This window comes from Ceratotherium simum, chromosome 20, assembly GCF_057802395.1.
Source record: "Ceratotherium simum simum isolate JZ-2026a chromosome 20, ASM5780239v1, whole genome shotgun sequence".
In the NCBI taxonomy this organism is placed as follows: domain Eukaryota; kingdom Metazoa; phylum Chordata; class Mammalia; order Perissodactyla; family Rhinocerotidae; genus Ceratotherium; species Ceratotherium simum.
In genome coordinates, this window is record NC_141919.1 from 40,293,447 (window position 1) to 40,317,833 (window position 24,387).

The 24,387-nt window shown below is 36.8% G+C and overlaps 1 protein-coding gene and 1 long non-coding RNA gene across 2 annotated transcripts; one reads left to right on the plus strand and one right to left on the minus strand.

The window, feature by feature from the left end:
• Positions 1 to 243: 243 nt before the first annotated feature.
• Positions 244 to 24,062, minus strand: HACD4 (3-hydroxyacyl-CoA dehydratase 4). The gene is made up of 7 exons (XM_004436765.3): positions 23,614 to 24,062; positions 22,136 to 22,239; positions 19,554 to 19,681; positions 11,291 to 11,403; positions 7,089 to 7,195; positions 4,141 to 4,266; positions 244 to 3,237 (listed from the first exon to the last, which is right to left on the minus strand). Exons 1-7 carry the CDS (start codon positions 24,048 to 24,050, stop codon positions 3,155 to 3,157), a joined length of 1,098 nt encoding a protein of 365 aa, XP_004436822.2. The 5' UTR covers positions 24,051 to 24,062; the 3' UTR covers positions 244 to 3,154.
• LOC147914411 (uncharacterized) lies at positions 7,191 to 11,366 on the plus strand. The gene is made up of 3 exons (XR_015555452.1): positions 7,191 to 7,349; positions 10,195 to 10,364; positions 11,308 to 11,366. It is a non-coding gene; the product is annotated as an uncharacterized LOC147914411 (long non-coding RNA).
• Positions 24,063 to 24,387: the final 325 nt, after the last annotated feature.

Below are 24,387 nucleotides of genomic sequence, written 5' to 3' on the forward strand. Positions count from 1 at the left end.
GAGCCCAGGAATCTGCATTCTAAATAAGCACCCTTAATTCTGTGACGCTTGCTCCCTGGAATATATTTTGAAAAACTGCCCCGGAGAAAAGTGCCACATCAAAATTAGCATATCATTTAGACCCAGAAGAAGAAAGTAAAAATTACCCGAACAAAGGAGAACATGATAATGTTTACAAAGCAAAAATAAACAAATGAGAGGAAGATGTTGGGGAAAGGAGAGGTCGTTTTTAGCACATTTCAATTTTAATTTTAAATTACTTTAATACTTTTGCACAATAAAAATGTAACTGTTTTCTTTGTACATAAATTTAAATAAATGGAAGAGTTTCTCTGGAGAAACATTTCAGATATTGATGTTATATCTATATCGTCTTTTGAAAGAAATACAGATTCTTATATGTGACAACTTGGTCAAGGTAGGCAGAATAAGGTATAGCAAAAGAAAAAAAAAAACAACAGTTAGCTTCTCTGAGGGACTTCAGTGAGATGTAGGAGATTGTTTAGTAGCAAACTGCTTTGCAGGAAGCTTGGTAAAGGTTTTATAATGATGCGCTGTGCCTGGCACATTGTAGGCACAAAAGAAGTGTTTCTTGAATGAACACAGGCGTGTGTATGCAGCCGACTAGGGATCAACTCGTTCCACTAAGGTTAACCTGTTTATTGAATGAAAACTTAAGACCAGGATAAGAGTGTTTCTTGAAATGCTTATTGGAGTAAAATAAAACGCATCTATACTGAATGGATATGTTTGGAAGAAGTGTTAGTTATTGCTTTTCATTCAACTACTTTGATAAATGAAAAGCACGAGGACTCTGATGATATTATGTGTGTGTGTGTACTTGTATTTTTTAGGTAGACTTTTGCTGAGTGATGAAATAAATTCTTCCCAGAATTTGACCCGCCCCTGCCACCTGCCCCCCCGCCTTTTTTCCGCACCAGAGGCACTGCTGATGTTGATCACTACTCTTCAGCTTGGGTTACTTGGAACTTCAGGCAATGCAACTTGGCATTTGAAACTCCAAAGAAAGATCATTTAAAAAATTATGTCTTACGCTTTCAAAATATCTAATTGTTTCCTATTTCATCTATATTAATTAGATTTGAGAAACTAAGCATTTGATGACACTGAACAAAATGAAATGGAGATTTGATGGACATATGGTTAAAACAGATAGCCAAAGAAATCAACTTTGCAATCTGGGTAACATCCAATTAACTAGATGTTTTACTAGATGTCTGGGTTTCTTAATGTGGGGAACGTGAACTTGAATGGGAAAAGAAATTACATCCTTATTTTCACTAACCTCTAACAAAGTTTAGTATTTCTTTCAATTATGAATATAGGCAACCAACCACAGTAATATTAACAATTGTAACACTGTCACCAGAGGAAATCACAGATTTTTTTATGTTACAATTATTGAAGATATCTCAAATTATTGTCAATCCTCATCTCCACTTCAAAATTACCATAATTATAAATATACTTGTGTTTATTTTTGGTCTTCTATTTTAAGAAATAGGAAGGTTCTTTAGGTAATCTGGTTTAAAAATTAAAGTATCATTTAATAATGGAATTGTAATTTCTCATAATGACCTAATAAAGTGTAGTTTCTCTAATTCTTTCTCTTCATTTTAGTGATTCTAGTGATATTTCAGCAATGTAAGTAGCCCTCTTTATTAGGAAGAAGCTAGACTAAGTCACCTAAAATTTGCAAAGGGATTCTGTTCTGTTTACACACTAAAGATTTCAGTAATTTTTTTTAAATATAGAAATAAAATAAAGAACTTTAAAAAAATGTAGCTTCTTAAAAGGATAATTTTAATACTTATTTTAAAATTCTGAATAAATTTATAAAGATGTCAATTATCTTTATTAATACTCAATTGTTTCTTTCCAAATGTTTCATTTAGTGGAAATAAGATTACTCATTTTTTTATAATTACATTTTAATTACCTGGTTCTTCTGTCACAAAATATTTAGTACTCTTTTTACATAGTTACTGGATAATAAGATTTTATAATTCTTTCAAGAAAAGTGAATGATATAGTGATGGTAAAGAAATGATTCTATTAGTTATTCACATGTATTTTAAATCTTCAAAAGAGCATTTTTCAAAACTTATAAGTGATGATTTATATATGACTTCTAATAATTAGCAATAATAATTCAGTAATAAATAATCTGAAACATCACTAGTTCTTAATTTTCTTGCCTCCTTTAAATGACTTACTATATTGTTGTACCTTTTATTTCCCTGTAGGGTATGTATATGGCCTGATTTTAAAAAGAAAAAGGGAATATGGGGCACTATTTGTGTATTTACCAAAGGTCTATTCTGTTGCCAATCTTCCTCTTTTTTCGCTTGAGGAAGATTAGCCCTGAGCTAACATCTGTGCCAGTCTTCCTCCACTTTATATGTGGGTTGCTGCCACAGCATGGCTGACGAGTGGTGTAGGTCTGTGCCCAGGATCCGAACCCACAAACCCAGGCCACTGAAGCGGAGCACCAGACTTAACCACTATGCCATGGGGCCGGCCCCCATTAGGATCCTCTTTTAAGGCATCAAAGCTCAAATAACTTGAGTAATATTAACGATTACTCTTTCAGGGTTTGGGGAAATGTTTCTTTAATTTTCTACATGTATCTAATGTTTACGGTGGATGTTAACTCTGGAGACATCTGTCTATAAAATATGTTATTCTAGACAACCGCAGAGCATATTTCACATCACTCCCCTCCTACAGATCTGCTGCTATTTGGGAAGTCAGCAGTGAAAAGAAATAAATGTAAATAGATGTAATTTAGGTTAACGACTTTGGTTTCTCAATTTAATTGAATCTACTCCCGTTAATCTCTTATTTTCATTAACCTTATAGGAAAATAATCAGGCTTCACAATATAATTGTAACTTGTATAAAATCCACAGTTTGGTGAAGCAGGTTGTTCAGACTATGTTTTGAAAATACAATGTGTGAGAAACAGACTGCTGTGATATGTCTAGAGTTTTGAGGAGGAGTGCAATTATTTCACATCATGGGTTTTTGTCAAATCCTAGGTATTTTTCCACCAGAATGCTTTCCGGGTTGTGTTTGCTGCAGCTGAATCCACAAGCCTGTCTTTTCTTATGTCACATCGGAATGCTGTGCTTCACATTTTCTTCTTTTTAATGGGGAAGACTCTGAGGATGTCACTTCTTTCTGAGTAAAGATGACTGTAGGTAAAATACATACCTAATGTGGAGAAGGAAGTCGCAAAAGTAAGTAAGATTGATTAACCATTTCTCTGGAAAGAACCATGGTTGTAAAACACAGTCAGAGTGCTGCTTGGAATCCAGGGACCAGACACGTGCAAGAGAAACTCAAAGAAGGAACACTTAAAGAAGTGTCTAGATTTTCTGCAGAAGGAGAAGTAAAACAAACCCCTCAATCTTACTATTTGTTTATTGCAAGGAATTAATTTTTCTCTTTCTTTAGAGGAGCTCTCTCCACTTCCTGAATTTTCACGTTTGTCTTCTCTTTGATGTGTTGTTTTTATATATCTGATAGTTGTTACCTTCTAGATGTAATCATTATCTTCGGGATTTGTGAAGGTTAGAGCTAGAGAAACTAAAATTTAATAATGGAATCTTTTTCCCAATTTCCTGGGAAAAAAATTAATTGATGAAATTTTTTCAACTGTTTCTGTTCCATACACTTTTTTGAGTCTTTAGCACCTCCTCCCACTTGCCTGCTAGGAAATGCTAGCACGTAAGGCCAAACAAACAAGAAACAAAATAGATATAAATGGAAAAAACAGGAACAGCCAAGCTTGCTTAGTTTGACATCTAGATTTTGTTTGTGGGTGCCTGTGTCTGTGGTCAAAACTTCTATATTTCATACACAGCGCAGCTACGTTTCCTGCTGGTAAAACTGTTCCTGTTCCTACGGTTAAACTGTGATATACTAGATCGTGTGATGTCCTGCCAAAAACATGATAATTTCTACCTGCTTTATTAACAAGATCTAGTTTCTCACGTCAGGCTTCCTTTTCAGTCTCTCTCATGCTTACAGACCTTTCCATTAAGGTAGATGGCAGCACTCAACAAAAAGCGGGGGAAGAATGCAAAAACAAAACAAAACAGAGAAGCCACTTACCTATAAAGAGCATCATGAGATATGTTTTCAGCACGTATGGGAAATAGATGGATAAGTCAAAGGGCAGCTTTGTGGAGTAAGTGCCAAATGATTCAAAATAAGGCAGGGACTGATAGACGGCAAATGCTGTTCAAAGAAAAACAAGGCATCATGAAGGTTTCCCTCCATCTGTTAAGGGATGTGCATACATGTCTGCAGAGCTGAAGGATATTTTGAATTTGATCATGGCGGTTTTGTAACAACTGCTGAATCCTTTAGCTAAAGCTACAGGTTGATATAGAAATCTGCTGAATCATTAAATTGGCAAGGCCATTACAGCAGTGTGACTTGTTGAATTTTTGTCTATCTTATACTTTATTATGCCTACAGAGAAACAGTAGACAATGTTTCTTAAAATGATACCTCAAAAAACACCTGTGCACTTAGCCACAAATAAGGGTGATAGCCAAATGAATTTGGAAAATGCTGCATATGTTTTTCTATTGGAGTTTCACAACACACATTAGTATAGTAGATTCTGAAAAGTTCTGCAATAAAGAAACTGGTTTCACTTGTCTATCTTATACTTTATTATGCCTACAGAGAAACAGTAGACAATGTTTCTTAAAATGATACCTCAAAAAACACCTGTGCACTTAGCCACAAATAAGGGTGATAGCCAAATGAATTTGGAAAATGCTGCATATGTTTTTCTATTGGAGTTTCACAACACACATTAGTATAGTAGATTCTGAAAAGTTCTGCAATAAAGAAACTGGTTTCACCCAACATTTCCTCAGTTTAACTGGCCTTGTATTAGTTCCTCCTTCCTTCCCACACCCCAGCAGTACTTAATAAAAATTCCGAGGAACTCGGAGAAATGCTGGCCTAAATTATTTTGAGGGAGGAGGTGTCAGATAAAAAGAGATGGAGGTTCTATGAAACTGTATTCTACATATAGACTTTTGACATCATTTCATGGAAATAAATGATAAAGTACTATGGTTATGTAAGATGTTATCATTAGGATAAGCTGGGGGAGGGGTATATGAGAACTGCACAATTTTTTGCAACTTCTTGTTGAGTCTAAAATTATTTTTAAAAGTTTCTTGTTTTAAAAAGATGGAGGAAAAGTCAGGCACCAACAGCTACTAGAGCTAGATAGAGAGGGTCAGTGGCATCAGCACAGGGTCTGCAGTTGGCACCACTGCATACCATCTAAGATTTCCAGGGGCTACACCTAGGTCTCTAGCATTTTATCAGTACAGTTGATTTGGTTATTCCTATGAACTTGGTTTTGGTTTCCCATTAGCAGATGGGAAACTATAGTTATTAAAATATATTACAGTTATCAAAAGTCAAGTAGGTTTTCTTAACTACATGTTTTTATACTTTGGGACATTTGAAATATATAGAAACATAAAGATAAAATTAGTCACCTATATTCTACCACCCAGAATTAATCATTATTGACATTTTGTCATGTATGCTGCTAGACTTTTTTTCTGCATATACTTTGCTTTTTAATGGCAAGAATAAGCTTGTCAATCTAATTTAAATAAAAAAATATGAGTTTTACAGCAACCATGTAGGAACATGGCTTAGAAAGAAGTCTTAGAATTATGGAATAACAAGAATGGAAAAGTTTCCTATACATTTATTTATCCCTTATTTTTAGGAAAATATTAGTCATATTTCTACCTTACTCCTTTACATGCTGTTTACAGTATTTTTCCTATGATATAACACAGGAATGTACTTAATGTTTCAATGAGTGAGGGATTTCATTCTCAAAGAAATGGCAACCCTTTTTTTATGGTTTTCAAGAAGATTATTCTCTAGATTCTCTTGGCATAGTCTATTCCAAAATTTAATAATTCTTCCCTTTGAAAACAAAACAAATTTTAAAACTCTATCTAATATGATTTACTCTAATATAAGCTCCTTTTCTCTGGTCATCGGTAGATAGAAAACATGTGGTTATATTGTATATACTTTATGGTTATTGCCAACATCACCATCATTTTATGTTAAATCTGTTTCTTTATGTTTTCCCTTAGTTACCTTAACATGCTTTCTTAATTTCTTTATGCCTTCAGTTTTCAAAACTTTAATCACGTCTGTTTCAGAAAGTTCCCTATCAGTCTACCAAATCCATTACAGAAGGAAGCATATATTCCCCAAATATCCTCAAGCACTTTGCAAATTGATGATTTTCATTATTTGATTTTAAGTTTTAGGTTTACAGTTAGGCTAAGTAATTAGCTTACTTGGTATTGTATGCAGTAATTCTTTCAGCGTTTAGTAAGCATGCAGCCTAGGTTCATAACAGGAAGGAAGGAAGCAAGAAAACAAACAGAAGCCCGTATCCCCATGGCACTTAGAGGCTAGTCAGGGAAACAGACATTCACCAAAGAATCACCCAAATGTCTAATACAACCAAGATAGGTCTTATCAAAGAGAGATTCATGGTGCTGTACTAGGGGGAGTTGACTTAGCTGAGGAAGTCAGGGAATGCTACCTGAGAAATTGATAATTGACCTAAAGGTGGAGTTAACTTTTGCTGGCAGAGACTGGGATGCATGGTAGACGGTGAGTGGGAAGGACAGTCCACCCAGAGGGAACTGAATTTTTATGCATTAAAAATAGTCACTGAATCACTAAACGTTAAACCCCTTTTGGATGAGTAAATAGACTTAGGTTAAATGATTTACCCAAAACTCATACAGAGTTAATGAAGTTAAGGGCCTGTACTCAGATGTTCTCATTCCTCCTCCAACATTTTGTCTACTGTGCAGAGCTGCTTCCCCCTCTAACTTTGTTTCTTAATGCTTTGCTTCTTTGCATCAAGGGAAGTATGCCAGGAAAGATACATTGAGCCAGCTAAGCAGTAGCAAAAATAGAAAAATTAATCATCAAAAAATTTAGTGAGCCATTATAACTAGATTGCTTTGTCACTCTTTTCTGACCTTCAGCAAGAACACACAAAGGATAAATGGGCATCCACAGTGTTTGACTGAGCCATGTCAAGACGGCATAGGATATTCCGATGACTGATAACATGCTGTAAGTGTACCTGCAAGGAGACAAGGAGCTTATAAACATCAGTGGCTGCACATGTCTGGGAAATAACAGAAGAAAATACCTTACTATGCAATTAAATACACAGATAAAACTGGAAAGTGTGCAAACTCCATTCTTCATTGCCTATAATTTAAGCAGGAGAAGAGGTAAAAAAAAAGAAAAAAAAATGGGGGGAAGGGCACCATGTCAGTCTGGCTTGTCTCATTGGGTGGATTGTGGATAATTATGGAGGTGAACTGAGAAAAATATAACTCTTATCCCTCAGCAAATGACAGTTAAAAGTTTCCTTGATTAGTGACTTCAATTTCACTCAGAAGCCAAGCCCTTTTTATGCAGGAAACCACTAGGTTTTTTAAGACATACTTGTAAATATTTAGGGAATGAATTTTAAAAATAAAAATATGACTTCCAAATCCTTATTTGGCATCCTTCTACTTATGTGGTTGTGCCATCTTGTGTGATCAGTTAAAGAACTGGCCTTAGGAGCTTGTTTGGGATACAGTAGGTAGTTTTAAACCTGCCTTTGTGATGTAATAGATGAAGTAGTCTACATCTTTTTATTTCTCTGATGTATGCTTAAGCATCACCCAGAGGACTTGCTGAAGTATAAATTGCTGTGCCCTATCCCCAGAGTTCTGATTCAGTGGTCTGAGGTGGAGCCTGAGAATTTGTATTACAAACCAGTTCCAGGTGATGCTGATGCCATTGGTCCAGGGACCGTAATTTGAGAACCACTGGAATAGGCAGTGCATACATAGGGCAAAACAAAATCGAAAACCTTGAAAACATGAATGGAGAAAAGTAAATATCTCATTCCAGGACCATAATTCCTCAGAGGCAATGACCAATGCCTATTTCTTATATATTCTGTCAGAAATATTTTTGCATATGCTTATCTATGTGTATATATACTATATATACTATATACCAACAGTGCAATCCGTCACCAAACATGGCATGTTATCAAACTTTTTGATCTTTACCAATCTAAATGAAAAATGGTATCTCACTATTTTTGTTTTTTTATCTTATTACAAGAGTGGGTATGCATCTTCTCATATGTTTAAAAGCCACTTTTGACAATCAATGTATCTTTTTTCTTTTGTTGCTTGTGTTTTGAGCATCAAATCTAAGAATCCACTGTCAAATCCAAGATCACAAACATTTACTCCTATGTTTTCTTCTAAGAGTTTTAAAGTTTTAGCTCTTACATTTAGGTTTTTGATCCATTTTGAGTTAATTTTTGTATATGATGTGAGGTAAGAGTCCAATTTCATTTTTTTGCATGTGATATCCAGTTGTCCCAGCACCATTTGTTGAAAAGACTGTTTTTCCCCATTAAATGGTTTTGGCACCCTTAAATCAATTGACCATAAATGTGAGAGTTTATGTCTGGACTGTCAATTCTATTCCATGACATATCCACATGCCAGTATCACACTCTTGATTATTGTTGCTTTGTAGTAAGTTTTGAAATTGGGAAGTGTGAGTCTTTTTATGTTCTTCTTTTTCAAGATTGTTTTGGCTATTCTGGGTTCTTTGGGTTTCCATATGACTTTTACGATCAGTTTCTCAATTTCTGCAAAGAAGCCAGCTTGGATTCTGATAGGGATTGCATTGAATCTGTAGATCAATTTGGGGAGTGTTGCCGTCTTAACAACATTCAGTCTTCAACCCATAAACATGAGATATCTTTCCATTTTTTTAGTTCTTTAATTTCTCTCAACAATGTTTTATAGTTTTCAGTGTATACATTCTGCACATATTTTGTTTAATTTATTCCTAAGTACTTCATTTTCTTGATGCTATTATAAGTGGAATTGTTTTGTTAATTTTATTTTAGGATAGGTTATTGCAAGTGTGTATAATACAATTGATTTTTGTATATTGATTTTGTATTCTACAACCTTGCTGAACTAGTTTATTAGTTCTAATATATTTTAGTGGATTCCTTATGATTTTTTATATATAAGATAATGTCATCTGCCAACAGAGATAATTTTACTCCTTCCTTTCCAATATGGATGCCTTTTATATCATTTTCTTGCCTAATTGCCATGGCTAGAATTTCTAGTACAATGTTGAATAAAAGTGGCAAGAGTGGACATCCTTGTCTTGTTCCTGATCTTAAGAGGAAAGATCAGTCTTTCATCATTAACCATCATGTTAGCTGTGGATTTTTCACAGATGCCTCTAGCAGGTTCAGGAAATTCCCTGGTCCTGGTCCTTTAAAAAAGTCATTCCAGGGTAAGTTGGGAAGATAATTCTACCCCCATTTTACAGAGAAAAAATTGAGTTTCAAAAAGGTTAGGTGCTTCACTCCTAGGTTAAGAGAAATGAAAACATATGTGCACACAGAAGCTTGTACATGGATGTTTGTAGCAGTATTCCTCATGACCAAAAAGTAGAAACAATTCAAATGCCCATCAACAGATAAATGGATAAATAAAAAGTGTTATATCAATATAATGGAATATTATTCAGCCATAAAACGTAATGAAATACTGATACATGTTACAACATGGATGAACCTTGAAAATGCTAAGTGAAAAAAGCCAGTCACAAAAGGCCACATATTGTATAACTCCATTTATATGAAATGTCCAGAACAGGCAAATCCATAGAGACAGTATGTTAGTGGTTGCCAGGGGCTGAGAGGAGGAGGGAATGGGAGTGAATGCTAATGGGTTTGGGGTTTCTTTTGGGGATGATGAAAATGTTCTCAAAAAAGATAGTGGTGATGGTTACACTTGTCTTTGAAAACAGTAAAACCCACAAATATTATACTTTAAAAGGGTGAGTGTTAAAGTACATGAATTATCTCAATACTGTTGTGGTTTTTTTTTTAAAAGTTAAGTGATTTGCCCAAGATCGTATAGCAAGTAAGTAGTGGAGGTGAAGTTCATCCTGAGATCTTCTACTTCTATGTCCAAAAGTCTTTCCATGACATCATGATACCACTCTCAATACAAAAGTCACTTTGTTCTCCAGTAGGTCTACTGAGCTTATCTGAGACTGAATCAACACTGAAAGACTCGGGCGTACCAGAGAATAAGACATTAGAAAGCCACAGTCCCAGATGAGGCTCCATGTCTCATGAACAGGAAGTCATGGGCTCCGAAAATCCCTGAAGTTAGCCCCCAAGTCTACAAAACTATCAGGTAAAAATGAGAACTTACTAAGTTATACATACAAAGAATTATAGTTATTTTAATTCAACAAAATATTCTAATCCACTCTAGGGCTCAACCCATTATTTAGAAATATTTTAACTCAGCTAAGTTATTGACATTATAATAAATAAGGAATTTACATAAACTCAGCTAAAATGCTAGGGCTGTTTTGTTACCTATGCACATCCAGATCTTTCAAGCGGAAGGGGCACTTCTCATCTGTAAGAGCTGAAGTACCAGTTAGGACACTTCCCCAAAGTGAGCTACTGAGCGAAGGGGACTGTTTTACGCCACTGCTGGTAGAGATAAGACTAGGCTCATCTCATTGCAAAGTTTTAGAATTAGAAGGAAATCGAAGATGATCTAGAGCAAGGGTTCTTAAACTGAGGTCCAAGGATTCCCAGGCAGTCCACCCAAGAACTTCAGTCAGTCATCTGAACCCACTGGAATTGTATACAAAAATGTGTGTGGAGGTCCATTTTTTTCCCAGCAAGATGAGGCTCCATATTTAAAATATTCTCAAATTCACAGAAACCAACTTTGTAAATTCAGACTATGATGTAATAAAAGTCTTGCTTTGCTTATTAAAGTAACATGTACCAAAGCAATTGCAAGAAATGCCTTTCATTAGCAAACAGCTGTGAGGTTTATTCCAAATTGGTGTTTTGCCAAGTCTTCTGCTGGAAACCTGAATGTGCTGATTTGCTCTTGTAATACCACAGTAGGTTTTCATTATCTTTGATATGCCCATTATGGAAAGCACTAAAAATACATTTCCATATCAAGATAAAATAATTTGAAAAGGGGTTATGTTTTTCTCTCTCATTCAGAGTAACCAACTGTAAGCAGCTATTACTGGTTTCACTGTAAAAAGCAATTTGACTTTGTTTTAAGAGATTATTTTGTCTCCTTACCTAACCATATCCAATAGATTCCAAAAGAAGAATAAAACGCACACCACATATTTCTCTTGGACTTCCTCTTGACTGGTGATCACCACAAAGAGGATGATTATTCTCTCTGTGAGCTAACAAAGAAACAGCAAAGTCAAGAATTAGGATCATCTGTTAAGCATGTAGGTAATTTTCTAATTTTAAAAACCAGAGTTTTTCTTAAAAGTATGCTTTAACTGGAAATAAGTACACTAAACTGTTAACATGATCTCTGAGGGAGTAGAGTTATGGATGAATTTCATTTCCTCCTTTTTGTTTTTCTATATTCTCCAAATTCTATTTTTTATCCAAATTCTATTTTTTATCAGGATATTTCCCTTCTTGTGATACATGCACACATGTTTTTGTTCACTTTGTCAAGCTCTTACTGAGTGTCCTCGATGTATTAGATGCTAAGATTTTATGTATAATTAAGCATGGTCCTTGCTCTGGAGGGTAGCAGCAGTAGGAGAATGTGAGGCAATAACCATAACACATGTGAATAATGCTGTCATTTAGAGTGCTATGTATGGGAGCACAGGTGAGGGAGATATCTGCCTGGGGAAAGGATACAGAGAGATTTATGAAGACAGGTACCATTTCAGCTGGATCCTGAAGAATGGACAGGGGTTCGTCAGGGGGACTGGATACGAGAAAGGGCATCCTAGGCCAAGGGAGCAGCCTGAGCAAAGAGGCAGAGGTGTGAAAACGCAGAGTGTGTTGGGAGCAATGAGAACCCCTGGGAGGTATGGGGGGGGCATGCATAGAAGGGAATAATGGAAGATAAAATTGAAAACATGGTGGGGGCTGGGTTGTGAAGGGTTTTCAATGACAGGCTGAGAAATTTCAATTTCATCCAACAGGGAAGCCATTGTAGCTTTGGGAGGGGGGCTGGAGGAGGGGGAAGGGAAGTAATATAATCCTAACCCTCATAAGCTAGTGGAAAATGAAAAGAATTCAACATATTCATTTTTTTCCAAGTCAGTGAGCATTTGCAAATCATTGAGAATTCACATGCTTATGGCTTTGCTCCAATTACTGACCTCAAAAAATACATGCCTCTTTCCCAATCTAAACGTAATGTGCTTTCTTATATTGTATTAATATCCCCGGTACTCTCTGCATTTTTTATGGGGTTTTTTAATAGAACTTTTTATGTTGCTCTAAATGGTCAAGGAAAATATACTTGAGATGGAGGGAGCATATTAGTGATAAAGGAAAGGGAGAATTGCTTTCTACTTTTCAATAGCTGTCTTTGTTTTTAAAGCAGATCAAGGAGAAAAGACTGGGATAATCTATGACTTAGAATCATAGGCTGTTAGTCCTAGAAAATCACTTAGTGCAGAGAAATCCAAGATTTGCCAACAGTGGGCCACATGATCCGAAATCCACACATATAAGCTATATCAGCATGTTTATGACTACCGTGGTGAGTCAAGAGGATCCTTGCTTGGCTAACGGAATTAGATATGATTCAAACCTTAATCAATCTATGGAAGCTATCTACATAGCTGTTTTTCTTTTGTCAGTCTTTCTTTACAATGCCCTAGTTTCTTGATTTAATTTAATTACATTTATATAATGAATTATACTTAACTGCAATTATAATTACTGAATGAACCAAACTTGCTGTCATGACACCTGGCAGCCTTTGGATACAAGATCTTAGCAGCAAACAAGTACTTAGGCACTGCCTAATCTTACAGTTGATCAGTGCCTGCTAATTAGGAAAATCATTTAATTTTTGATAAAAATTTCAGGAGATACATACAGATGAATGCATACACACAACATGTATTTCTAATTACATGGCTGATTATTGAAAGAAAAAACTGATACTTCTTGATAAGATGGATCACTAGGGACCCTTCTAGATGGTAGTCCAACCCCACCTTTTTACAAATAAGGTATTTGGGAACCAGAGAAGTTAAGTGACTTGCCCAAACTAGTGGCAGACCTAGACACCTATATATCCCAATTTTCCTGGTTTCCAGAGCTGTAAGCTATCTGTGATGTCAGGCTGTCCCTTAATAATGGGTATAGAGGGGAAAAATCTCTAAAAGAGAGAGACTAGAGCTGCACAATGAAACTCACCATGTTGAAAATCATTCCTTGAGGGTCTGTGGCATGTTAGTGATGGAATCCCAATTGCACAGAAATCAGCAATCAACATGCCCCCAAAACACAACCACATACATACATGTAGGTATATGAAGACCCCCCCCAACAATGGCAATTTAATTAGCAAATTATCTGATGGTCATTTAACTCTAACTTGACCATTCAATGTCAATACAGTGAGAGAATTAGGTGGAGATATTCTTAAATTGATAAAAGCCAATATTTATTGGTTACTTTGTGCCCAGTTCCAAACATACACCATCTCATTTAATCTCCATAATGACCCTAAGGAGTAAGTGCTATTATTATTATCTACCTTTTAAAAAGGATGTTGCATTTTACAAAGTGAAAGTGATTTGCCTACAGATCTGGACTCAAAATCTAGACAATGTGATTCTAAATCCCTTCTTCTGAAACAATAAGACATTTTCACCTGTGTTATTTTATGGGATACCCCTGCACCTAATATCCAGGTTATAGCCTGTTCTTCAAACAAGCCTCTCTTCAAAAGTTAAACCTTAAAACAAGAACTTCCTTGATTATCTAAATCAACACCAAAACAATCCTGAATAATAGACTTTTTAAATTTATTACTTTTCTTTACATAAAATAATTTGACCAGTTATTGGGAGCTTACACTTGGGAGAACTTAACACTTTATCATTTTAAACAAATCCTATGAGAAAATGACCAATTACTTGTAATGTTTAGTGCAACTCAAACAGGTAGAATAAAAGTATAGTAAAAAAAACCCTATAACTTAGGCCAAATTAAACATGGTGGTAATGTGGTCTACTCAAAAGTATGGTAACCATAAAATAAAAATACTTTGCATTTTTATGTTCTATTTGGGAATCCTAAAACTCCAGGTTAAGCAATGACCAAAACGAAGTTGTCACTTTATAAATGGCAGCTAGCACTTTAGTTATTAACTATCAAAGGGGTAAAATGATATTTCAACTATAGGGAGAATTTCTAGAATCTTAAAAATAAATTAGTTTTAGCCTCACAGACTATTATTTTACTAAAATGATAACCCAAACTATTTCAATCCTGTGAAATTCATTGAGAACTTCAGAAACATACCCTTATATGTTCAAAAACCACCAATTACTTTCTTCTGTAAGACAAAAGTATTTAAATAATTCCATTTATATATTTTTTGTTTATTTATTCATCATTCAGTAGATGTTTATTGAGTGCACTGCTCTGGGTCCTGGGGGCTATAGCCACCGTGATCAAGCCCAAGTCCCAGCCTTATGGTATTTACATCCTACTTGGTGAGACAGTGTGACCTTGGGTAATTTATTTAACTTTTGTGTTAAGTAATTATACTGGAGATAATAATTAGTATTATATAGTAAATATTATATAGGCTAAGGCTGTGAAGATTAAATGAGTTAATGCATGTGAAGAACTTATAAAAGTATTTGGCATATAGAAAGCCCTAAATAAATGTAAGCTATTATTATTAAGAAAATAAATATAATTTAATGTAGTGATTAGTATATTTATAGGAAAATACATTTTTTTCTATATAGATAAGACCATCAGTGAATAAAAAAAGATTAATCTCAGCATCTTTAAAATTATACCATGAATACAGCTTTATAATTATCACACTGAAGAACTCCATAGATCAAATGCAACCAACACAGGCAAAGTCTAAAATCTTATCTACTGAGTGAATTGTGTGTGTAATTCATTCCCAAGAGGCTTCAAAATTTTGAGAATCTCATAGCTTGACACTATCTTTTTTGTTTGTTTGGGTTTTTTTTTTTTTTTTTTTGGTGAGACAGATTGGCCCTGAGCTAACATCTGTTGCCAGTCTTCCTCTTTTTGCTGAGGAAGATTGGCCCTGAGCTAACACCTCTGCCCATCCTCCTCTATTTTGTATGTGGGATGCTGCCACAGCATGGCTTGATGAATAGTGTGTAGGTCTGCACCCAGGATCCAAACCTGCGAACCCTGGGCTGCTGAAGCAGAATGTGTGAACTTAACCACTACACCACTGGGCCAGCCCCCTCGACACTATCTTTAGCACTTAGCACAATTTTATATCTAAGAATATAAACCTGTTCCCAACTCAAAACTGGAAAGAAAATCTATACGATTTTATGGAAAATCAGAAGATTATTTAATCTAGCAATGCAAAGAAGCACCTGCTTCACAGATAAAAAGAAATTAGGGTGAAACTTGGCTGTTTTCCTGAAAGGGTTTATTTTAAAGATACTCCTTTGGGATTTCCTTCATATTTGTTCTCATAAGAATCTATGACTGTGAAATCTTTGGAGTGATTTTTGGCAAGCAGACTCCTGCTTGCCCTTATCAGAAATAGGAGGTAATATTGGTAAATATAAAAATAGTTCTTGCAGTTTCGGCTCACAAATGGAATTTTTGTAGGCACAATAATTTGGGGGTAATAATTCCTAGTGTTTTGATTTATAGATTTTAGAAGTTGTGTAAAATTACTACATGTGCAGCAGTGTTTATTATGATGCAAAGGGAAGGATGCAGAATTTAGCCATTTTAATTCAGTTACATATGAAGTCTTTACATTTAAAGCATTTCTCAAAAGGTAAAGGAGTAAACTGGATTTCTCTGAGAGTTTCCTAAAGGCAATTCAGTCTAACGTCATGATACAAGGGTTAGTTTTGTGGAAATTTTCCTCTTTCTTTGAGTTGAAACATCCTAAAGCTATGTCAATAAAAACCTCTTTTTCAGGCTTCCACACAAGCAAAGTCAGAACAAAGCCCTTCAAAATCAATATTTCAGGGTGGGTAGTATTTCCACTCTATAGAAGCCAAGTTGTTTTGATTAAATCTACTGAAATAGTCCCAATTCAACCTTTTTTTTTACCAAGCTAATAAAATATGCAAGCTCATTTGGGAGAAAGGGGTTAGAGAGGAGAGATACCTAGTTTTCACTTATATTTTCACTTCTTATAATAGTTATATACCTCTCATAGACTTTTTTACTATCCCATTTTATAAATTAAAAGTATCAAAAGTTTACTATATTTCCTTAAGTAATCTTAACTGGCATGTAATTATTTCCAAAAATGGACATCTATAAACAACTATTTATGTTACAGTTTTGCCCTTTTCCCCTTATGTATATATTTTTTAAATACATAAAATATATATCTGGGTGTTAAATTATAGTCTTATTGTCAATGGGTTTTGCCCCGTTTATCCTTTAGCGATTGTGTGTAATTTTAGAAATTCATGGCTTTTCCCTAACTGTCAAAATAAAGATATGGGTATAAAACATCTAAAAATGCACAGAACAAAACACAGAAAACAAACATACCACCACCATTTGATACATGTGATTCTAATTACTCAACCAGCTAATGGTTCCTACTACTTTTTGGAATTACTTATCTTGATATTTTGGAAGACTAGTGCCCAAAAAGAGAATTCAGTTGTGACTCAGCAGTCTCACAAGAGTAATGTCAAAATAACATCACAAACGTGCGGACATGTTTTTCAACCCACTTGAAAGCAGCTGGACACCATGCATTTTTCAAGATACTGTATGCAATCAGCTATGACTACTGGGTAAGTAGCTTAGCCACATTTTTAACTACAGTTTCTTCACTTAGAAATGGGGAAATAGGAAAACCAGGAATTATTACACAACCTTAGAGTTTTGTTTGGTTACTTTAAAGCAGGGGCCTCAGAGTCATCTCATAATGAGGGAATTCTTCTAATTGTCTGTAGAACTCTAATAAAGAAAGAGGGGAGAAAATGAAACTTTGGACATGAGGATGTGTTTTTGAAGCTTTCTCCAATTCCATATCCATTCTGAAAAGATAGTAAATGAATAAAAGAAATAGAGGGCAGATAAAATCTCAAAGAGATAAAAAGGAAGCCAAACAATTACAAGAAAAATGAATAATAATCAGCTCAGGATGAGAATGGTAATTGTCTTCTCTAGTGTGGTGATCCCTGACTTATTATCCCCCCCAACAATAAAGACTTCAAAATCATTTGAGCCCCATTAACAGTAGACTTTGCAACCTCACCTTTGAATAAAAAGTTTCAATGTATATTTGCCATTATTTTTAAATTACCAAACCAGGATGTAGCTACAGTGATCATATTTCTATAAGCCATTAGAGTTCTAACTAATAGTGATTAAAATCACACTTAAATATTCTAGAATTTCTGGAACTCCAAGAAATCAGATTTCTAAGTTGTATAATAATTTCTATTAATAGACAAGCCTACACAACTTTGAAAAGCATAAAAAATGTGCATATTTTCTAGGCATATTCAAGGTGCTCTATTTTCTTTCCTACAAATATACCTGTCCTGTTTCTCACATGTATTCCCTACACTGGCAATAACTAAAATAACACTACTCTTAATTTTGAAAATGCTGTTTTACCATGAAATTAATATTAGCCAATTTAGCCTAAAAGAGCAAAAAGTCCAAAAAAGTATACCAAAAGAAAACATGACTTAGATTTTAGATGAATTTGATCATACTCCAAGCAAAATAGTTCCATATGATAGAATACAACTTTCATTTAACCTGAGTTGTTAATTCTGTTCTCTGAAATATGCATTTTGGGTTGTTAACAAGTAATAAACACCAATAAATCTTGTTCCCAAATAATATGCTTCTTCTGGGACAGATATGAACCCATTTTTATTTTATAAGGATACATGTAAGGGAATTCCATCTAGGTCTTGGCTAGCTGACTACTCTGTTATTGGTAGTTCATACTCTAAATATTGCCCTGATTTTTATTTTACATTTGATATTTCAGCACTTAAAATGTCTTCATCCTAATGAATACTATTTCTTCACTTTTATTTAATGAGTAAAATTTAAAATTTCCTGTAAACTTGTAATGTGAGTTCTCAATAGGCTCCTTAGAATTATACTCCTATTTCCCTCTTTTAAATGTTCATGGTATGTTAAGCAAATTTTAATACAGAGATCTGTGCCACTTCTTCATTCAACAAAAACTTAAGGTGTACATTTAGGTTCTAAGCACTTTGCTGGTTCTGGTAATACAATCAGATTCTAACATTTTAATTATTTTTACAATGCAAATTTGTCAAATTTATTTACCAATTTCGCTCATTTATTTTGCGAATAGTTAAAATTATACTCATGCAAATACCTTTTTCTGTAGATTTTAAACACATGTTCATATAGTCACCTAACCCTTATCTCTCCCTTCTTATGGAAAATACCACGTTTTAATTTTTCTTGCCTTAATCCAGCGATGATTTCCTAATGGATCTCTACTAGTGAATTTCCCATCTCCCTTCAACCTGCCTTTAAAAGGAACATGGTCATCTAAGGTTACAGACATGGTAGAAGGAACAAATAATAGCTAAAATAATAACAATAGCTACCAGGTATGGTCTTAACTAAGCACTAGGAACCTATCCTACCCATTTTCTCAGTTATGTTGTTATTTTCACATCAGATGAGGAAATGCGGTTCAGAACAATTATATGACTTGTTTAAATTCATACAATGAGTAAGAGGTAGAACTGGGATTTGGATCCAGGTCTGATTGATCCCCAAGTCTTTGATTAGATGCTATACTAGATAAACATGAATGATCTTTCCTTTCCATCTGGATTCAGTAAAAGTGGCAGAATGAACAACAAGTGGCTGGGGAGTATTCTATTGTCTGGAGAGGGATGAAGGGAACCTTTTTTTGATCACCTACATTTTGCCAGATATCGTGTATGTAGTCCTGAAACAGCCCAATGATTGTGAGTGCTATGACCCCACAGTGGTAGGTGGAGGCGCCAGTCATCAAACCCGAGTCAGAATGGCTCCAATCCTCTGCCTCTGTGGTGGCATAGTGAGAGTGGGAAGTGGCTGTGACATCTCCTCCGAGAAGAGGATCACCGCAGTGTCGCACAGGTCCCCAAGCATCACTGTCCTAAATGTTTCCAGCTGCCTATTCTAACTGTACAGTATTTTTGGATGAGGTAATTTTTTCATGGAGTTTTCCTTATTAGTGATTTGGGTTGCAAGTTAGCAAGGGTTGGCTTTTTAACTGCCATAAAGTCAAGCAAGGCTGTAAACAGAACAAAGTTAATCATGAAACAGATTCTCTAATACTAATAATGTGATTAAAACCTACCTGCAGAAACCTGGGAAGAAGATGGTTTGATTCAATGCCAACACATATGTGCAGCAACTCCAAGAGGGAAATGGACTGGCAAAGTCTCATCACAAGTCCAATGGCATAAAAAGTGTCAACCATGGAATCTGTGTCCAGTAAATTAAAAATATGGATACAGTAAGTAAAAACTAGATCACAACCCAAATTGATGCAACACTTTGAAACAAAATTGAGATAACTGGGCTGGCCCAATGGCATAGTGGTTAAGTTTGGCGTGTTCCACTTCAGCAGCCCCAGTTCCGTTCCTGGGCACCAACCTATATCACTCATCAGCCATGCTGTGGCAACAACCCACATACAAAATAGAGGAAGACTGGCCACAGATGTTAGCTCAGGCTGAATCTTCCTCAGGAAAAAAAAAAATTGAGATTATTTACTTCCTTATTCATTGTACATGTGAAAAATTTCCTAAATACGCTACTAAATTATTTAGAATACTATGTAACCAAAGAAAGCACTTCATATTATAGTACATTTTAACTGCTCCTTTGCCAAAAAGAAATAAAAACTTGAAAAAGAAGGCTCCATGGCCAAAGCTATAGCATTTATTCCCCATTTATGAGATTATAAAGTAATTCCCACATAAAAGTAACCAATTAGAATCTAGACTACATCAAAAGTCAACAGGTTGGAGGGGAGCTTATTCTTCCGTGCTCACAGCTTTTCCATTGACAAGAAAATGACAGAGAGGAGAAAAATATGATTTCAGAGAAGCTTTATGGAAATGACATTAATGATGCCATGATATCAAATAATATTTTATGTGTATCTAGCATTTCTGTCCTATACATACTTGGTTAGTGCTTTCTGGACTCTGATGGGGGTTTTTGGAGTTTGCATTGCAAAGGGCCCAAATGAAATACTGTATTTGGAGAGAGCTGAAATGGGAGGGAAACAAATGTTCCTCTAAACAGGATAAATGTGTTGGTTTAAATTTTAAAATGAAATCCTGCCATGTTAAGAAACTTCTAGCGGAGACTTTGCGGTCTGTACTGCCTAGTGATCATTCACTAAGGGTTGATAATTTATTGAGCACTAAGGGTTGCTCTTCTTTGCAGCTCCATAAGGTAGACACTATTACCTTCATCCCCAATTCATAGATGATTCCTGAGGCATAGACAGTCCATGCTCTTATCCACTGCCTTGCACTTGCTATAACAGAGCATTATCAATTACACAGCTCGCTGAAGGAGGAAGGTAGCAGGTGTTTCTAGTTTAGGTGATTAGATTACTGTTAAGCTACTCAATTTATACATTTACTCAGGAATTGTACTGAACCCCCATTTAGTTGTTTTCAGTCTGCCTTCCAAACGAATAGGTTGTATTTCTTTAATAATAAGTAGCTTCTATAATTATAACGGCAGGATAATAATTAAGAAATAAATACATGGCTGACAAAAGCAATTTTCCCCACTGGAAAGGCTAGGCAGCATAAGAAAGAGTTCATTGCTTGTGACTCGTGTTGTGAATGACCTGTAAGATGCCCACAAAGCCACAGCCAACTTCTAAGGCCTGGAAGTGATGCCTTTTTCCTAAATATATAAAGGAAGTTTTCCCAACGCCTGTGTTTTCCTTTGCTTGAAGGCTCCCAACAATCATAGTTGAATTTCAAGCCTCAAGTTGTGTTTTTGGAGGTTCTTAACAAAGGCAAGAATTTATCTGTAGATTTGTAGTAAGAAAAAGCAACCTAAAATAGCTTATAGTCCTCAGAAGTAGATTAATTTCCTTACAATACAGAAGTCTGAATTGATGAGCACAGCATGATTTTTCCCAGATACAGTCTACACGTTTGTTTTAGCTGAAACCAGCAGTTGCTCAAATTTCAAGTCCTGCAACAGTTGTAAACTGTGATGACACTTACCCATGTGGGGATGGAACATGAAAAGAATGTTATTTTGACATTTAGTGATTCACTTTTTGAAAACTGAAATGCTATTTAAAATCTTTACTTTTTAGGAAACTGGAGGAAGCTGATGGCCTAAACTGTTAATGCCAGCTCCCATAGGGGTGATGAGCCATCTACATTTTCTCAGGGATACATTAATCCTTAAGGGCACCAAATAGAAGCCTGGGGAATATAAAGTTTATCTTTCATTTATTAGTAGTCTCCAGTCACCTTAAACCTGAGGAATAAAAAACAAAGGAAGAATTTGGTTAATTCCTGATTTCTCTGCACAAAACATTATACTGGAATTTATAAGTTTCCTGAAAACACACCAGATCTGCTAAAGTTTGGTGCAGAATCAGAAAGGAAGAGTGACATGGCACCACCCCAATGCCATGTCTATGTTTTCAGGGCAAATTGTCAACGCAGGGAGAGGCCAAATCCCTTTTCCTCATCTTACCTCCCCCCTTCTCCAAAAAGGTTTTGGTTTCGGCATTAAGCAAGAAGTATGGTTACTGAAAAACATGGTCCCTGAATTTTAGAGGAGTGAAGGATATTAGGTGAAATTCATAGAAGTTATAAAAATTAATATAACCAGGGCTAGGTGAAAACAAGGATTAAAAGTTAAAAATCTAAAACTGTTTTGGAGTCTTACCTTTTCCAAATGAAAAGAATCTGACTGTCATATTTGTCAATATCCATGAGTGGCCACAGAACTGGATTAAATAGTAGATGAAAAGATAGGCATTCTTCCGATACCTATAAATACAGGAAAATACCATTAAACACTTCCTTTATAATCATCCTTTCAGTACTACACACAGGTCTCTTAACTAACCTATTGGCCAACCTGGGCAAGCGAGAGAAAACTATTCCGTATCAGAGTCTTATTTGCTTACCCTGTAACGCACATCAGATTTTGAAAGGACCCACAGCACACTGTCTGCTAAAGTGAGTATCCTGAGTTTGCCTCAAGCTAAATATGGTTCTATTTCAAACTCCACTTTCATCTTTGCTGAAGTTCTAACCTTGCCACTTGCCAAGGGATAAAAGTAAGCATCGCAAAGATGGCTTTGAATATTTTTGAAAAAAAAATATGGATGAAAAAGGATTGATGTGATCAATATGTGTTCCAGTAGCTCAGCCTGCTAAGTACAGAATGTGAGAGAGAACTGGTTTATAGTTACAGGAGGGGAATGACGATGGCTTTCCCAAATGGTGGATGATGCAGTAACTGGACCGACTTCGAGTGCGTTATGTGATCGGGGTCAGTGTCTCGCCACTGCCTCCTATTATTTTTGGCAAGAGCAGGTAGGTTCCTTCATCAGACACCCATAGAAAGCAGTTTAGTCGCTCAGGCCAGAAAAGAGAAGTCAAGCTGGATTTAAAAATGAGTTGCTGGGAAGATGACTAAGAGAAGACGGACAGATACACGGTCTGAGGGAGTTAGGAAAAGCATTGTTTGAAGTGTTGCCTGGGAGTTCAGAAGGGTGGTGGGAGTGGCCCTGTCAGTGTAGACAAGGTTTTCTCCTAGTTGGAGATGTGAAACTTCTGAGAAATAAGGCAAATAAGTTGGGAAGCAGACACAGTGTAGCTTGTTGATTTTCCTGGCACCATCCAGATGACACCAAGTACGAAAGGGGTGGGGAAGAGGAATTCCTTCCTTAAACCTGCATCAGAATGACTTGGTGCGTTCAACATTCACATCCGCTATATTGCTGAATCAGTTTTTTAGGAACTGGGCCCCGGAATCTACACGTGCGATAGATGTTTCTAAACATCAGCCTACAACATTGTGTCTGAGAAAGTCAAGGGAAGGGCTGCAAATGGGGTGAGGGAGGAAGAGGAGAAGGACTGGCAGAGAGCGCAGAAAAGGAAGGGTTGGCAGAGCAGGTCCTTCCCATTTCATCTGTAAAATGGGGGAAATAATAGAGCCTTCTTCGTAGGGTTGTCGGGAGAACTGAACTAGTAGGTACCTGTCAAGAGCGCAAAAGGAGTGCGGGTGCAGGGTTGCGCCGCGCCGCGCCGCGCCGGCGGCGGCCCGCCCGGCTGCTGAGGGGGGACCCGCCCCACCCCGCACCCCGGCAGCCCCTCCGCCCGCACCCCTCCCCTCGGGTCGGCCGAGCGCCCTACCTGGGCTGCAGCCGGGCGGGGAGCGCCATGGATCTCAGGGGCCGCCGCCGCCAGGCACTCCAGCGCCGTCCGGAAAGGGGCACCGCCGGGAGCGCGGGAGGGGCGGCCCCGCGGGCAGGCGCGGAAGGGCGGGACCTCTCCACACTCAGCAATTTACAAAAAAGAAAAAGCCCAAGGTCGTGCAGTGGACACCGGATGAAAACCAAGTTCCTGAAGTTCCTGCAGCGGCGGGAGCGCGCTGCACCACCAACGGCGCGCGGGGCGCGGCCCGGGCGCGAGGCTGGGCGGGCGTGGCGGCGGCCCGAACACGCCCGCGGGCCCCGCGGGTTCACGACGCTCCTTACAGGGCTTCCTAATCTTTGGGTTGAGACTGCTGCAAGCCTCCTGGAAATTAATGGACCCTCCCCGCTGCTCCCCAAAGCGTGCAGACACGCCATCCCAAAGCCTCCCCGGATCCGTGGGCCCCAGGTGGGCGCCTCTCTTTTTACCTTCACCTGGGAGAGCTGTTTAGAGAGGAAGCTTGTGGGCGCACCTTCCCTAACACTTCCTTTCCAGTTAAGAGGCCTGATTCCCCCAGATTCAGGCATCCTTGCCCTCTAATCTCCCCTGTGTCCTCACTGATGCTGGCAAATCCTTTTATTCACGTTGGGTTCATCTCCCTATCCTATGCCCAGCGCTAAGAAAACCTTCTGATGGCTCAGGCCTGCGGTGTCACTGTCTCCTTCATACTCAGATGACTCGCCTCCTTCTTTGCTGATAAGATCCAGACTATCT

Bases quoted from the DNA above. Each gene is read 5' to 3' on its own strand.
- HACD4 (XM_004436765.3), bottom strand. From the start codon at position 24,050: ATGGCGTGTCTGCACGCTTTGGGGAGCAGCGGGGAGGGTCCATTAATT. The intron at 11,404-19,553 runs GTAGGTTTTAAT...TTTCTTTGTTAG, and splicing joins TTCTTCCCAGGTTTCTGCAG to CTCACAGAGAGAATAATCAT. The intron at 3,238-4,140 runs GTAAGTGGCTTC...TCTCCACATTAG, and splicing joins TCTCATGATGCTCTTTATAG to GTATGTATTTTACCTACAGT.